This window comes from Camelus dromedarius, chromosome 36 (genome assembly GCF_036321535.1).
Source record: "Camelus dromedarius isolate mCamDro1 chromosome 36, mCamDro1.pat, whole genome shotgun sequence".
Lineage (NCBI taxonomy): Eukaryota > Metazoa > Chordata > Mammalia > Artiodactyla > Camelidae > Camelus > Camelus dromedarius.
The window spans coordinates 9,236,782-9,254,097 of NC_087471.1; the positions used below are offsets into that span (position 1 = coordinate 9,236,782).

At 33.2% G+C, this 17,316-nt stretch overlaps 1 protein-coding gene across 1 annotated transcript in view; it reads left to right on the plus strand.

The window, feature by feature from the left end:
- Positions 1 to 17,316, plus strand: part of FZD3 (frizzled class receptor 3) — a 56,273-nt gene that overhangs the window by 31,236 nt on the left and 7,721 nt on the right. The window contains exons 5-6 of the mRNA XM_031442152.2: positions 6,481 to 6,629; positions 10,342 to 10,575. Of these exons, the coding sequence (XP_031298012.2) occupies positions 6,481 to 6,629; positions 10,342 to 10,575 (383 nt within the window). The remainder of the gene's footprint in view (positions 1 to 6,480; positions 6,630 to 10,341; positions 10,576 to 17,316) is intronic.

A 17,316-nucleotide genomic window follows, 5' to 3' on the forward strand; every position in this document is an offset into this window, starting at 1 on the left:
AATTGTCATCTTTGTAGTACTGAGTTTTTGTATCTTTTTGTTTATTTATGTGTTTATTCATTCATTTGTTCCTAAGTACCTTACAATTTTGTTGCAATTTTGAATGGCATCTTTTCTCTCTTACATTTTTCAACTGCTTATTGCTGGTGTACAAGAATACCACTGGTTTTTGGATATTGATCTTATGTTGAGCATCCCTGCTGAACTCTAATTAGTTCTAATTGTGTGTAGATTCTCTTAGATGTTCTTTGTAGAAATCCTGTTGTCTGCAAATAAGAACAAATTAATGGCTTGCTTGCTTTCCATTTCTTGTTTTATTTAAGATGTTTGCATCTGTACTCCTGAGTGAGATAGATTGTGATAATTTTTCTCTTCCTGCCCTGTCCTTGTCCAGTTTGGGTGTCAGGGTTATAATAGCTTCATAAAGTGAGTTTTTTTCTTCCCTTCTATTCTTTGAAACAGCTTTTACAATAAATAGGGGCTGTCTGCTCTTTGAAAAGGTTGGTATATCATACTGTAAAAACCCTCTGTCATGGTATCTTTGAGGTAAGAAGAGAGAAGTTTCATCTTTCCAAACTGAAATTCTGTAGCCATTAATCAGTAACTCCTCATTCCTCCCTGCCTCCCAGCCTTTGGCAACCATTATTTTACTTGACGTCTCTATGAATTTGACTACTCTGGGTACCTCATGTAAGTGGAATTCAAATACTAGATTTTTAATACTAGTTTTCATTTAGAATTTTACTTTAGAGGACTCTTACACAGACTTGTGCATTGAGCATTAGAGATATTAAATTGCTCCTTGAAGTAATATCCATACATAACTGAATAAGATTTGCTGTTACTGAGCATGCCTAAAAGAATACTTAGCAGGCTTTGATGATAATTCCTAATGAGAAGTTTTTAAAATGTATTGAGCAATGATGTTATCCTTGGGGTAGCCTCCTCAGGTGACTTATCTGAATGTATGTTCACTTGAAAATCAGTGAGGTTGCTTTATAGTCATTTCTCATATTATTGAAGCTTTCAAATATTTGAAAAAATCAGTTTGTGAGGTAGTTGATAAAAATACCAGTTGGGTTTAATGCAAATTGTATGTATTTAAAAGTCCATAACTTGAAAAATGGGCTTGTGTAAGGTATTTTAAAATATTTAAAGTGACTGTCCTTGCTGAAATCAGAAACTCACTGCTTAGATTTTAGAATACTTTATACCAAGTATTTTTCACAAGAACACTTTCTTAAAGTATATATTAAGTAAAAATGAGAAGGTAATACTTAATGCCTGAATCAAGAATTAATTGTGAAATATAACCTGACCTTTCAGAATAATTTAGATTTTACAATTTAAAATCAGTAAACTTTATTCCTAGAATATGTTTACATCTTATGTATTATTTAAACATGTTAGTAATTTTCCCTGTATTTAGGGGGTTTTTTCTTTCAAATAAATTTCCTCTTTATTTAGGGCTTTCTAAGAGGCTCAAAGCATTTTATGAAAGAATTACAAGTTTCAGAGTTTGTTAATATTTCTAGAAAACTATTCTCATATAACATTATTGATTAAGAACATGGGCTTAATGTGGGCTTTAAAGTCAGGCTGGGTTTATGTCCTGTCTAATAACATTCTGAGCCTCAGTTTCCTTATGTAAAATACAGGAAATAATATATTAAATACAGTAATATCTACTTCATGCGTGGCTGTGAAGATTAAATGAGAAAATAAACTTAAACCTCTTACTAGAGTGCCTTGCACAAAGAAAAATTTCAGTATTCTGTTGTTACAAGTACATACATAATTCCTGAGGTTTAAAAAAGTATTGTTCTTATATTCTGCACTAGAATCTTCATTTTTTTCTTTTAAATATTGACTTTCAAAAGGACACATTTCCTTTCCTAAAATGCCCCTTCATTGTTCTTCATCTCTTTCATCCATCTAATCCAGTGCTGTGTATCCTAAGGAATTCTGATACTGGAACCTGTGTTTCAGTGAAAGAAATATGTTATGATAATAGAAGCAGCTTAGCTAAGGCTATCAAATTCACATGAGAGCCATTTGTAGAATTTTTAAAAAATTATTTTTGTAGAAAACAAACAAACATTTTTATTTTTTCAGCCACACAAGGCAACCCATCTGTTGTTTATCTAATCTTGATTCAGAAACATATAAAAATAGCAGAATAATATCAAATCTAACTTATGATTTCAGCTTCATTTTCTAATAGGAGTGTTTCCCTTAACCAGGCAATTCCAAAAGGGCTCAGCATTGTTTGTGAAAGGACCATAAGGGAAGGGGTCTGTTTTGCCCTTCCAGCATTAGTGATAGCAGATAATTCTATAGTACATACTACTAGTCTTTTTTTCTACTACTGATCTTTAAAGTGGTAAATATCCTGCCTGTGACTTCCTAGTACCAAATTAATTTTTCCTCAAGGTTGTTTAGTGTCTATAATAGAAGAAAAGAGTGAAAATTCTCTGAAAACAATATTCTAAATCTCTTGTAGGAAAATATTTAAAATACTATGTTACAGAAATATAGAATATTAAAGAAATTCATACTATTATGTACAGGCTGTAAAATGCTGTCAAATGCCACTTTTGGATGAATATTTTAAAACATTCAAGTTACTATTATTTTGGCCTCTGTTAAACAATAAATAGCCTAAGCCATGAGTTCAGTTTAAGTCTCAACTGCAGATATGCCTGGTGTACAAATGGTTTACAAATACTTAGGAAAAAATTCAGTGCATTTGCCACAGTCTACAGCAGGGCACAGCTCATTTTCTCTAAAAGGTCCGATAGTAAATATTTTAGGTTTTGCTAACCATGTGTTTTTTGTTGCAACTACTCAGCTCTGCTGGTGTAATGCAAAAGCATCCACAGACAATATGTAAACAAATGGAAGTATTCCAATAAAGCTTTGTTTACAATAGCATAATTGGGGCAAATTATGTCTGTAGGTTGTAGCTTGCCAATCCCTGATCTATAGCAAGCCTTATTCCCTATCACATTTGATAATTCTTTCATAACAGTGGTTGGTGACCTATGGCACTTTGCTGTCCCATGGAAATTGTCACTTTCATTTTCATTACTACTTTTGAGGATCGTCATTTTACTCTAATGCTACGTTAATTCTCTAATAGTATTACAAATATTCAGTACAATCTAGGATTGTATCATGAAAATAAATAAAAATAAATTCTAGTACATCATCATAATAAAGACATGCCAAAAAATCTTATTTCCAGTTATCTTTGAAATCATTACCACCCCGATTTAAGGAAATAATTTGAGTGATTTATGGGAATAGTAAAATAGAAGCAACGTAATGAAGTAGTCATAGAAGCTTCTAGTTATTAAGTATATGTTACACATCAGGTTCTGTACTCAATGAATTTATATACGTTATCTCCTTGAATCCTCACACTAGCCCAGTAAGTTAGATTGTACTCAGTTTTACAAATGAGGAACTGAACCTCATAATAAAATAATTTATCCAGATTTTTACAGTAAGTGATAGAGCCGGGGGTGAATTGTACTTCTGATTCCAAATTCACAGTCTTACCATCACTCAACACCTCTTAGGCAAAAAACACTGGTTTGAGTATTTGAGAGACACATTCTAGTCCTGGCTATCTCTCTGACTGGTTTTGTGTCTTTAGACTAGTCACTCAGTTTACAATTTCTTCATCTCTGAAATTAGGGGATTGGCTTGAATAAACTCTCAGGTTCTTCTCAGGTCTAATATCAAATGAATCTGGGAACTTTTCTCCCATACCAGCCTCTTTTCCTTTTTTTTATAAAACTCATTCATTAATGCAACAAACACTTATTATATATTGACCATTCTGGCATGTCGATAGTTGCTGAGGAAGCAATAGTGAACAAGATGCAACTCCTATCCTAAAGGACTTCATAGCCTACTAAGAGAAAATAAATATGGAAATCAGATAATTCTTTGATTAAAGTACAGTTATTTTGAGTTCTTACTCTCTTTTGTTCCTTTAAAAAATAGAGAGCAACTTAGTGAAAACACCTTAAAGAGTATGATATTGATTAAACTATGGCTAAAATACAAAGTTGTTTAGTAAGTATACAATGATTAATTTAGAAGAGTATATTTTTCCAGCACTTCCAATGAAAATGCTTCAGAGCCAAGTTAAAATATGTCTCTTTATCAGTTGAGTAGGAAAAACTTCCCTGAGGTCTTAAAGTTTAAAATGACCAAGTAATCACTTTAACCAATTCTTAGATAAATGTTTTGTCACCTTTACCGTCAAATAAAATACAGCACTTTAATCCCAAAGGGTAACTATGGAAAAAATAAAAATAAGTGTGTCTTAAAATTATCACCAAACGCAGCACTGTGCATGCACATACACGTTTCTCTGTGAACACCACGTCTATTTGGCATATCTGATGGAAAGAGAATAGTGGCTACAGCTCTGAAGCCTAAATCCTCTACTGTTCTGCTTACGGTGTTGTGTATTTCAAACGTGGGTGTGTGTGCATGCCCGTCCATCTGTGTAGGGGCGTTCCTCTGGCCCTTCTACAAGAGAAGGCCAAATGATTTGCTTTATAAATTTTTGTCCTAGGTCTGCTTCTGGTCTTGGCCCTATCTGAGGCTTACCACTGGCACCATAATTGGAGAAAGTGAGCAAAGATCTGAGAATAACTCTTTTCCCTAAGGCCTAAAGCTGAGCCTTCATTAGCCACCGTTCTCCATGTCTCTTCTCTCAGGCCCTTCCCTAATTCTAGTAACCCTTCCAATGGAAGGAACACATCAGCTAGCGAAAAAAGAGAAACAAGATTATTAGAGTTTTCACCCATCCCTTTACAGTTCTTTTCCTCCTCCTACAGAATGTCCATCTGTTAGTACAGTGGTGTATCTGTCCTCCCTGAGGACTCTGTTTTGTTCTTGGCCCATATCAGAACACCTTTCTGTCAGAGGTAGAACCACATTATATCCAGATGTCATGATAAATCTTTTGAGATAATATTCTGTGGTTACTTCTCTTGAGTACATATGCTCTGTACCAGTCATTCCCTTCCTAATCAGGCAAGCTCTCCTTTATTTCCTCAGTTTACTGAAGCCATTTCCTCATCTTTTTGCCTACCTAGTCTCTCACTTGGAAAGTTGTGTGTCCCTTAAATAATGGGATAAAAATTTGTTCTTTAATCTTTAAATTTTATTTTTCATTTTCTAAAAGTTGACACCACCCAGACTTTTACAGTAATCATTGATAAAGTTAATTAGGACCTAATTGTTTAACTTTCCTCATTGCCATTAGCCATTCTTGAGTTTAGAAGAACACATTCTTTTAAGAAGGTAGTCTCTGTGTTTAGAAAAGAAAATGAGGTTATTTGCAAAATACTTGAAATGTGGAGTTTGTATTTTATCATTTCCTCTCGTGATTGAGGAAAGCTTGGGAATTGAAATCTCAGCTTACTATACTTATTTTTCACAGGATTACAGATAAATTGATGGGCAAAGAATGGAAGAAGATAAACTTAGAGAGTAAAAGGAAGATACAGATCTAGTTAAAGGGGTGAATTACTAACTAGTTCTCTTTTTACTCTACTAATGCTGCTTTAATTTCAAAACTATTGCCTCTCTGAGGAGCAATGTATATTTAATTATAGGAGCCTTGACTTCGTTTTGTCCTTTTTTTTAAAAAAGGTATTTTAAATGTTTCTAACACACGGGTATTTATATATATGTATGTATGTCATATACATATACATGTATATTATATAGAATAATACATTGAACAACAGTAGATTTTACCCATTTAATAAGTAAAACACTAACAAAACATCAGGTCCCCCTCCCTGATCGAATCTCCCTTCTAAACTGTCATTATCCAGAATTTGGTGTTATTGTGTGTTTACTACATATTTACTCACCTAAACAATATATAGTATCAGTTGAAGTATTTTAAAACTTTACAATGTCAAAGCTATACAATGTTTGCATTTTCTTTTGTCATTCATTATTTTTGTGAAATTTGTCTATGGTATTATGAAGCTTGAAAACCCAGCAGAGTAAACATGAAAGTAAATAGAAAGAAGAGCATATTAAATATAAGAACAAAAATTAATAAGATGAGGGGGAAAGATGAATTTTATATTGTGATGACCAATGATAGGATGAGTGAAGTTGGCTGAGAATGTAGGTATTATTTGAACCTCTATTCCTGTTCGTGATTTATTTTCTACATTAGTAATCTTTTTCTATAGAAGATATCCAACATGAGCTAATAAGAAAACTGTAGAACTCAAAATATAGAATATAAATTTATTGTCAAATTTACAGGAGTATATCTTTTCCGTATAACAAGAAAATTAACTATAAAACTGTGTAAGTAAAAACATGAAATTCATAGAATTATTTTATTATTTTATTTAAAAGATTTTATAATGGTGTTTAATAGAATTATCTATTTATACAGTGAAGATATTTTTCTTTCTGTTCTTGTAGGTTACTCAAATGAGTCGTCCAGACCTGATTCTCTTTCTGATGAAGTACCTGATGGCTCTCATAGTTGGTATTCCTTCCATTTTTTGGGTTGGAAGCAAGAAGACATGCTTCGAATGGGCCAGTTTTTTTCATGGTCGTAGGAAAAAAGAGTAAGTTGAAGTGAATTATCATGTTCACAGACTTTACATTTATATAACATTTTTTGTGTTGCCAGTGTTAAAACAATTCGGATTTGGAGGAAGTATTCCAACCAGACTGTAACCTCAGCTGCCACCAGTTATGATTAGTACAGTAGCATATCTTAAATCAAAGCTAAAAACTAATTCAGAAAAGATAGCCAAGTAGAACTAGGCTGCAAGTTTATTCCTTACTAATTCAGAATTTTTGGGGCAAGGCTAATCTTTGTTTTAAAAAATTGAAATTATAATCTTCTTAAAATTAAAAACAAATCAATGCTTTTATATATATTCTTATTAGATCTTGACATTTTTGTGAGGGCTGGTATGTATTATCTCTGTGTTACAAATGAGAAAACACAGAGGTTAAGTGCCTTGGCTGAAGTCACGTAGGTATCAGGTAAGACTTCCATTTCCAATTGTCCATTGTTCTTCCAAGTTACACCATAAATTATTTAAAGAGATAGCATGTTATTCCATTCTCATGTAGTATACTTTAAAGCCAAAATAGTAAAATATTAGTAGATAAAATGAAATATGTTAAATTATTTTAATTTGTAGTTGTTGGCCACACTGCATATTAGTGTCATGATAAAATGTAAAATTTGCCAAAACAGTCTTCTGAGAGTATATTTAAGAAATCTTTAATTTTCTGAACCCATAGTTAATAAAATACAAAATAAGACCCTGAAGTATTCACAAAGGAACAAATGATTTCAAACTTTGTACTAAGTATAAATCTTGCATGTGTAACTGTATTTGAATTATCATAAATTCTAAGTTAGTGGAGTCCATATTCTTACAATTTAACTTAACTTACAGTAAATGGAAAGATTTACCATGGAAAATGGGTTTTGGGGGATAGTCTGTAAAAGTCTTAAGATTATATTTAAAATGTTGTTGTGTCTTGCATAGGTTAATGTAATTTTTTATACAATGTAAAGTACTTCAAAAGCAAAATCTGTATTTTCTATAATATCAGTAATTAACAATTTCTGTCATACAGATTAGATTGAGATTTAAAAAAAAACACAATTTAAAAGTACACATTTCTAATTACCATATCTGAGACTACTACTAGGGATACCAGATAATGCATTTCTCCTTTAAATACAGATTCATACGGCAGAGAAGGACAGAAGGGGAAAGATTAATTCAGCAACAACAAAAATGTATTTCCTAGGAATTCTTTGAGAAAGTCTTTAGTGAATGCTTACTATGTGCGGTGAACTATTTTGGGATACCAAGGATTCAGTAGCAAACAAAACACGCCAAGTCCTTGCTTTCATGGAATGTCCTTCCTTGGGGGAGTTATCTATATATTCTTTGAAATTTTAAAATATGTTTTAATCACAGTAAAACATAATGCTAAGGAAAGAGTTTGAATTAAACATTTCTGGTCACCTCTGGAGCATACACAAACAATTCTGTAATAGGATTGTATTAGAAATTCCAGATAGAGCTACATGCAACTACCCTTATGGGGATTCACCTTAGTTATTTGGGGGATCCTGGTTGGGCCAGAATCCTTTTGAAACTGGTTACAGCTACCAAGGACCCTCCTGTTTGGTTTTCTGCAACCATGGATCTCCTCCCAACGAAGTCATTGTGATCCTCCTCGCTGGGACTGTGCTCTTTGCTAGACTGGCAGCTCTTTATTCTGGAGCTCAAGAGTGTGAGCACTGTAGAGCTACTTCTAGCATTTGTCTGGTTTAGCCTTTGAGAAATGACTAGATAGTAATCATAATAATGGTAACCAATTAATTGAGAACATTTAATACTTCAAGCACTGTTTTAAGCTTTTTACATATTATTAAGTCGTTCAATCTTCTAAACAATCCTGTGAGGTAGATCATCGTTTTACAGATAAGAAACTGAGGCAAAGAACCAAGGTTTAATAGCTAGTGGATGGTAGAATTGAGATTCAATCCCAGGCAGTCCAACGCTAGCCTCTAGTCTTTGCTTTTAACCCCTCTGTTATTCTGTGCTGTAGAGACTGGCTTCTAAAATCATGCTAGTCAAATTAGTGTTCTTCCTCTTAAGTGAAGCCATATTTAAGACTGTTTATGCTAATAATTTTGACACTGATTGAAACATTTTTAGAAATATTCTTTTGGAATTATCTGGGTCACATCACTTAACTTCTCTGGACCTCTGTTTTCTTAATTTGTAAAATGAGGGGACAAACCTTCACCATTTGAAGGTGAATTAAATTTTTGGAATAACCAGAAGTCAGTTTGAACCAATTTTTATAAATGTTTAGAAAATAAAATCAGCAGTCAAGTGTAACTTGGGATGTGTGTATATATGAATGGGGCTGTTGATGGGAGGAGAACAAATGTTGTTGTTCTATTTTTGACTTGTTCTTTCTTCTGTCTATTCTTTGACATTTTGTTTTTAGGGTATATGTAAACATTATGTTTTATTACTTTATGATGGACTTCTAAAGTATTTAACCTTAAGTTTGATCTCAACTGTTGTTTTTGTTGCGTGACTTTTGGAAAGTTCTTTAATCCCTTAGAGCCTCAGTTTCTTCATCTATAAAATGGGGATCAATATTTATTCTTAATAGATATCTATCCCAATTTGGAACTATCTTCTTAGAACATTAATCTCCATAATAAAAACATTATTAAGGAGGATCAAAGGAGAGTATTTGTAAAATACCTGGTACGATGCGGGTACCCAACAAATATCAGTCCTCTTTGAGCCCTTCTACCCCAGCACTAAACACAGCAGCAATAACAACAATCCTCTTGTAATTTGAAAACTGAGAATATATGCACTTTCTCAATGTACTATCCAGTCTCTACATGTTAGAGGTTTTTTAAGTGAAATTGTTTCTCTAATTTTAACTTTACATATGATTGTCATAGTCATCTATTTACATAAATTGAAACAGTGATCTTTGCAACTTTTTAGTTGGCTTTTTTATTATTACTGCTTTTTCATCATCATAAATATCTATCTGCTTTTAACCCTTTCATAGCAGTTAAACAGTTTTGCTCTTGATGATAATTCATCCCCTTAAATTTTTTCTTAAGCCTTTAATATGTTAATTGTACATTTGTTTAAATTAACTTCTCATATGTTTTGTTCTAATTATGGCCATTTATGTTTATTCCAGCACTTGACAACTGCTTCTGTCATAAAATCAACTTGTAGCCTTAAAACGACTGCTCTTACAAGTTAAAAAATGTGTCTATGCCATGATGAGGCCTCCACTACTTCTATAAACCATGCAAGGAAATAATTTCTCTACTTTATAGTAATATCTTTGTAATACTTCAGTGTCCTTGAGAATCATAAATTTCTTTAGCTGAAAGGGGCTTTTTAGAAATGATAAAACTGTATACCTTCATTTTATAGATGAGGAAAATTAAGGAAAGGGTATAGTGACTTGCCTAAAATCACATTTATTGATAGAATTGGAACTAAAATCCTGATTTCCTTATTATATATGAACCTCTTTCCATCATACCATTTTAGGGGACAGATTGACACAGATTTTTGTTATATTCTTTCTTCTGTCAACAATGTTACCTTATATTTGTCCTAAAGACATTATTTGGGGAGCAATTAATTTCAAGAATAATGTCTGTTTGTCCAAAAAGGGTTTTGTTTTGTTTTGTTTGGTCCATAGGGATGTTAGTCTGTATCTTAAACTTGATATTTTGTTGTCTAGGATAGTGAATGAGAGCCGACAGGTACTTCAGGAACCTGATTTTGCTCAGTCCCTCCTGAGGGATCCAAATACTCCTATTATAAGAAAATCAAGAGGAACTTCCACTCAAGGAACATCCACTCATGCTTCTTCAACGCAACTGGCTACGGTGGATGATCAGAGAAGCAAAGCAGGGAGTGTCCACAGCAAAGTGAGCAGCTACCACGGCAGCCTCCACAGGTCCCGTGATGGCAGGTGAGTTGTATTGGTAGCTTAGTTTATTTCATATGCTGAGTTAGAGTCACATAGCTTCAGAAGGAATAGTAGCCAGTTCTGAAAAAGAAGTTCATCATTATTAACCTTTTTTGGACTTTGCTAGGTAAAGTTGTCCCAGATTATGGCCAGACTTAACATTAGTCAGAGGGGTTTAGGGTTTAGACTTGATGGAGTAAGCAATATGGAGTCATTGAAGGGTATTATTGATCAGGAAGAAGGCAGGGTAAAAGTCATTATTTTAGTAAGATTAATTTAACAAGCTGTTATGGAATACCTACCGTGTCAGGCATTGTGCTAGGCTCTGGGAATACAAAAATGATTTAGGCATGATCTTTGTTCTTAATAAATGTAGTACAGCCACTATGGAAGACAGTATGGAAGTTTCTCAAAAAACAAAATTAGAACTACCATATTCTCACCAAAAGTGTAGGAAGGTTCCTTTATCTCCACACCCTCTCCAGCATTTGTCATTTGTAGACTTTTTGATGTTGGCCATAATGGCTGGTGTGAGGTGATATCTCATTGTAATTTTGATATGCATTTCTCTAACAATTAGTGATGTTGAACATCTTTTCATGGGCTTGTTGGCCATCTGTCTGTCGTCTTTGGAGAGATTTCTATTTCTTCTGCCCATTTTTTCATTGGGTTGCTAGTTTTTTTGATATTAAGGTATGTTAAGTTGTTTGTGTATTTTGAAAATTAGTCCCTTGTCAGTCACATCATTTGCAAATATTTTCTCATTTGGTAGGTTGCTGTTTCGTTTTGTTGATTGTATCCTTAGCTGTGGAAAAGCTTTTAAGTTTAATTATATCCCATTTGTTTATTTTTGCTTTTATTTCCAATACTTCAGGACCTGGTTCAAAAATATACACAAATGAACTACTTATTATTTATAACTTAGATGATTGATTTCTTGAATATGTGTAAGCACATTTGTCCTTTATGATTAGATTACTGCATTCTGTTGATTTTTACTTTGGTTGGCTTTATTCCTTTGATAACTATGTTAAGTTTAAAAAGCTAATGCTCTAAACTGTTCTTAGAAACAGTGCACAGTACATGTATGTAAATTTTAAAATGGTTTCATCTTTCAATGAGTTGCTCTTCCTAGAATAAACTTTGTTTTAAAATAAATAAAGTTTAAAAAAAAAAGAAACTACAATATGATCCAGCAATCCCACTCCTGGGTATATATCTGAAAAAAAAAAACAAAACCACTAATTCTAAAAGATACATGCACCCCAGTGTTTATAGCAGCATTATTTACAATTGCCAAGATAAAGAAGCAACCCAAGTGTCCATCAGTAGATGAATGGATTAAGAAGATGTGGTATATACAAAGAAATACTACTCAGCCATAAAAGAGAATGAAATTTTGCCAATTGCAGCAACATGGATGGACTTGGAGAGCATTATGCTAAATGAACTAAGTCAGAGAAAGACATCATATGATATCACTTATATGTGGAATCTAAAAAAATACAACAAATTAGTGAATATAACAAAAAAAAGAATCAGACTCACAGATACAGAGAACAAACTAGTGATTATCCAGTGAGGGGAGCATTAAAGGGGTGAGGGGAGTACAGACTATTGGATGTAAGTTAGGCTACAAGGATGTATTGTACAGCACAGGGAATAGAGCCAATGTTTTGTAATAACTGTAAATGGAGTGTAACCTCAAAATTATATAAAAATTTAAAATTAATTAAAAAAAAGAAAGATAATGTAGTCAGTATTTGTGTTGTAGTTAAAAGCATTGGGTCTGAAATGGTAAGCCTCAGTTTCCTCATCTGTAAAATGGAAATAGTAATACTACCTGCCTCTTTAGGAATGTTGTAAAAAATTAATGAAATAATATACCTAATTGTTTGGAACAGTGCTCATCTCAGTAAGTACCTGATATCAACTTCTATTATTATCATTATAAGTGAATAATTAAAGTAAAACGCAAGGATAGTGGTATGGTCCAGAGGTTGGCAAACTTCTTCTATAAAGAACCACATAATAAATAACTTGGCTTTCTGGGTCATATGGTCTCTGTTGCAATTATTCATCTCTGTTATTGTAGCACTAAAGCAGCCATAGACAATATGTAGTCAGAATGGAAATGGCTGTGTTCCAGTAAAACGATTTACAAAAATAGGAAGGGGCCATATTTGACCAGTGGACCATAGTTAGCCAACCCCTGTTTGTAGGTGTGTAGTAGCACGGAGGAAGGAGTGATTGATTCTGGTGGGGGGATGGTGGGAGAAAGCATCACAGAGAATGTTTGGGAGAAGGCTGTTAGGTTTGATGGTGGAGACACTAGAATTAGAAACTTTTTAGAAGCTTTGTAGTTATTCAGTTGAGAGATGATGCAGGCTTCTAGGAGAACTGTGGCAGTGGCAAGAGAGGAAGAGCTGATCTGAAAGATATTTAATAAGAAATGAAATGATAGGAGTTGGTGGTGGATTAAAAGCAATTGGAGAGAATGAATGTGCCAAAGATTTTTTTTTTTTAAGATTTCTAGTTTGGGAAAAAGAAAATGAAAGTTCTAACGCCTAAGATGGAAAGTGTTCTATGTTCACTTTAAAACATCTCTGTTTCTGTAACTGTCCTGTATCCTTCCAATCTCATTCCATCCTTTCTCTCAGACTTCTCTGTCCTCCCAGTGTAGGATATGACTCCCATACTTCCTCTATTTTTAGACCTTCTGGTTTTTCCTCTCAACTTGCTTTCCTTTGTCTTCTAACTTGGTCAGCTACTCTGTGTTTGAAAAAGCAGGAACCTTTCTTTGATTTTTTTCTCTTTTATGCATTTTTTTCTTCTCCATGCTAGATTTTTGAAATGCATATTTTGAATGTTTCCTTTCTACCAGTCCCATCCTTCATTCCTTGTATTTCTAGTCTTTTTCACATTCTTACCCACCTAAACTATACCTTCTAACATGACCAATAACCAGTTTTTTTAAACTACATTTTAAGATCCTTTCTCTTCCCTGCCTTTTCCTTCCAGTCAGCGCTCATATATGAACAGCATTCTTTTAAGGGACACAGAAATGGAAGACAGAACAGTAAACAGTCAGTTATAATATACAATATAATGGGTATGATAAAATCATTTACAAGGTGCTTTGGGATCCCAGAGAAGAAAGCCATCTGAGTCATCATGGAAAGTCAGAGAAAGCTTCACAAACAAGACAGCACTTCTACTTTGAATAGGGTTCAGAGGAGGCAGTTGGAAATGAAAGACAAGGAAACAGCACATGCAGAGAAAAGGAGGACAAACAGGTAGTTAGGTACCAGGGCAACCGTAGGACATGAAACATGCTGAGAGGAGTTTGGGGTTTTTTTTCTTTTTATTTATTTACAACAGTGAGAAACTATTAAAGGACTTTGAGTTTTGGGGTGATAAAATCAGATTTGTATTTTAGAAAGATCACTTTGACAACAGCATAGGAGAGGAGATTGTAAGTAAACCCAGTTGGGAAGTTTTTACAGTAATTTAGCAGTCTTAAGACACTCATAAGGAGGTTGGGAACCAGAGAATCTTTTAGAATAGGTTCTGTGAATACCACAGTCCATGAACTGACTCTCAGCATTTTTTGATATTTGGCATTTCTAGCCTCACCCTTTTCAATAAGGAATGAACAGTTATTTATAGTACATTTCTTATGCATCGTGGTATCCTGTGTGTAAAGAGATATACAGAAGAAAGGTGAAGTATAATTTCTGTTTTCTAGGAGCAATAACCTTCTAGGAAAGATAGGACATATACATAAGAACCAATTAAAAAACAATGCAGGCCAGCATAGAACTAAAACAGTAAGTATTAGAGATGATCAGTGTTCTAGAACTTTAGAAAAGGGAAAGATCAGATTGGCCCATGAAGATATCTCAGAGGAGATAAATAGGATGAATGAATGGTAATAAAAGATAAGTTTATATCGAGTAGACTTTCTGAAGGCAGTTAAACACAGGAGGATTTCAGCTTCTGTAATCTGAATGGAGTTGGAGTTTAGATAAGAAAATTTATAATCATTAGGTAGTTGGTAGTTAAAATTGTGAGACAGAATCCCTTGAATCTTAATAAAAAAAAAAAAACAGACCAAGAACAAAACCTTGGTAAATACAGGAATGATAATAATACATTAAGAATAGCCTAGCATGTGATTCAGAGAAAGTGCTTATAGACATATGAAGGTGTCATGGAAACTACGGGATAGATAACAGCCTCCTGTAATGGCTTTTCCCACTTCTCTGCTTAATTAAAATCATACCTATCCTTTAAGGCCTGCTCAATTCTCATATCTATGGCAATTAATTAATTGCTTTTTCATCATTCTTTTCATATGACCTATTTTCAAAATAGTTTTCTTTCCTGAGCTAAGTGTGCAGCTTCTGGAGAATGAAAACTAGGTGACAGACATGTCTGAATTCCCCCACAGTATCTTGCCCAGTGCTAGTCATATATATATATTAGGAGACAGATCTATCAAACAACTTTAGAAATAATGTAGGCATGCCATCTCGTGGAGATTTCTTTCTGCATCAGTCAGTTTTTAAGTTTGTATGTTGACACTGTATTTTGGCCATGGTTTTCTCATCATCTCATGGTAGCTTGGCTATGAGATCATACATACATGCACATACCTGCTTCTCAGTACTCACTCTAGTCCAGACTCCTTGATGGATAATTACTGATCTCAGTGCTACATGAAATCAAATAGGCTTAGGTAAGTATACCTACACATGTGTGTACACTTCAGAGAAAAAGTAATTGGTAGTTAGATGAGAGGATGTAGGAGAGGAAGTAGATGAGTAGGTAGGTGGAAGTTTGAGAATGAGTGGTTAGGTTGGTAAGTAGGTAACATGACAAGAGAAAGCTAAGGGCTGAATAATGAGATACTAGTAAAACTACAGTGAATTCGATGACTTGTGTTAATGGTAGCAAACAGTATAGAGAATCAAAAAGAGTGAATCATCTTTTAGTTTCTTTCATTTTGACTTAGGAATACACCATATTATCTTTGTAGCAAATTAACCATTCTAACTGGTTTGCCCAAGCTTGTATTAAAATGTAATGTACATTTTCATATTGTGTATTAGAGTAGATGGTCACAGTGGTTTAAATGATTGTCAAAAGATAAATAAACTTGATAATTCCCATGTATACAAGTGAAATTAAACACTCATTAAATTTATTTTTCTGCGTAGTGGATTCCTAATTATCCGTGGGCAGTGTTGTTCATATTCTAGAATTTTGTGGACAGCCATATATTTCACTTAGACAGTTAGACATAAGAACTCAATATAATAATTTTTTTCTGTGAAAAAAATGCATTCTTTGAGTCTTATTTGTTAAATTAAACTCAAAGATTTAGGTTTCATTTTAGAAAATACCCAATTCATATTTTTAATTAATTTGATATCATTCCTAGAACACTGCATCATATTTCCTTTTTTTCACTTGCCATATTTATTTGAAATAGATATTCATTAAGCCATTGAAAGGTGAAAGATCTCCAAATTAGCTGATAAATCATACTTAGTAAAATCTTTCAGTTTAGGGCAGTAATCATTATGCAAAATAATGAATTATTAACTAGAATAACAAGCTCATTCTGAAATACTTTCATTTGCAAACATTGTGATTATTTTACCAAAACATGCAAATCAAATTTAAAACTATTTATATTCTGAATGTGAAAAGTCTTTTAATAAATAAGAATTAAGTGCTATTTTATCCATTAACATGAGAAATTTTTAAAGTATTTTAAATGTAGCTTTTCATTCTTAAATTTCTTTTTCGCTTTATTTGAACTGGAAAAAAAAAAGGCATGCTTTCTTTTATAATTTTCAAAGGACATAATTTTTAAACTCTGATCTAATGAAAACATTACTTGACAAGCACTGCTATAATACCAGATTACCTTGGTAGTGTATGAATCAGTCTTTAAAATCTTTAAATTTTATGAGTAATTCATATTGAGTTATGAAATTTGTTATAATTCTTATGAAAGAAATGACAAATTAATGCATTTTGACAGCCAGTAGGTTTTCAGCTGCTTGTGATTAGTTCTTTTGATGACTATTTAAAAAAAGAATGGCCTGCTACCTCCTCTTTATTTTTAGAAATATTACTTAAAATATAATGTATAATAAGGTTATAAATTATATTCAGTTAAGTTTTCTTTGATATTTGTTACTCTAAATTAAATGCTTTTTATAAATAGGTGTTATAGTGTGTATGAGTGTGAGTTCTTACCTCTAATAGGGGCTCAGTGAATCAGGATTGCAGCAAAAGAAAATGTAACAGCTCCCATTGCTGCTTTTCAAGATAAGAACAATGATGGAGAAGAAGATGGCCTGCAATAAGCAAAGTAGCCCAGTTGACATACTCAAAAGCTGCCTTTTGGGCTAAGGGTATGGAAAGAACTTGCTTTTGCAGGAATATGGGTTACAAAGTGTTAGGAGGTTGTTACTTGTATATTTAAGCTGATATATCTTCTATGAAATAGCTTCCTCACAGCCGCAAGCCCTCGTGAAAGTAATTAAGACCATTTACAGGTAGTTATTTCTGCTGTTAACTGGGTGCTCTGGAAAGAAGCTGTCCACACTTAGTCCTCATTGCTTGCCAGTTCACTCACTTTTTTTAAAGGTTATACTAATTTTTCCTCTAATTTCATACGCTCTCTTTTCCAATCCTAGTCTTTTAGTAAAATGGGAGTTTGCTGTA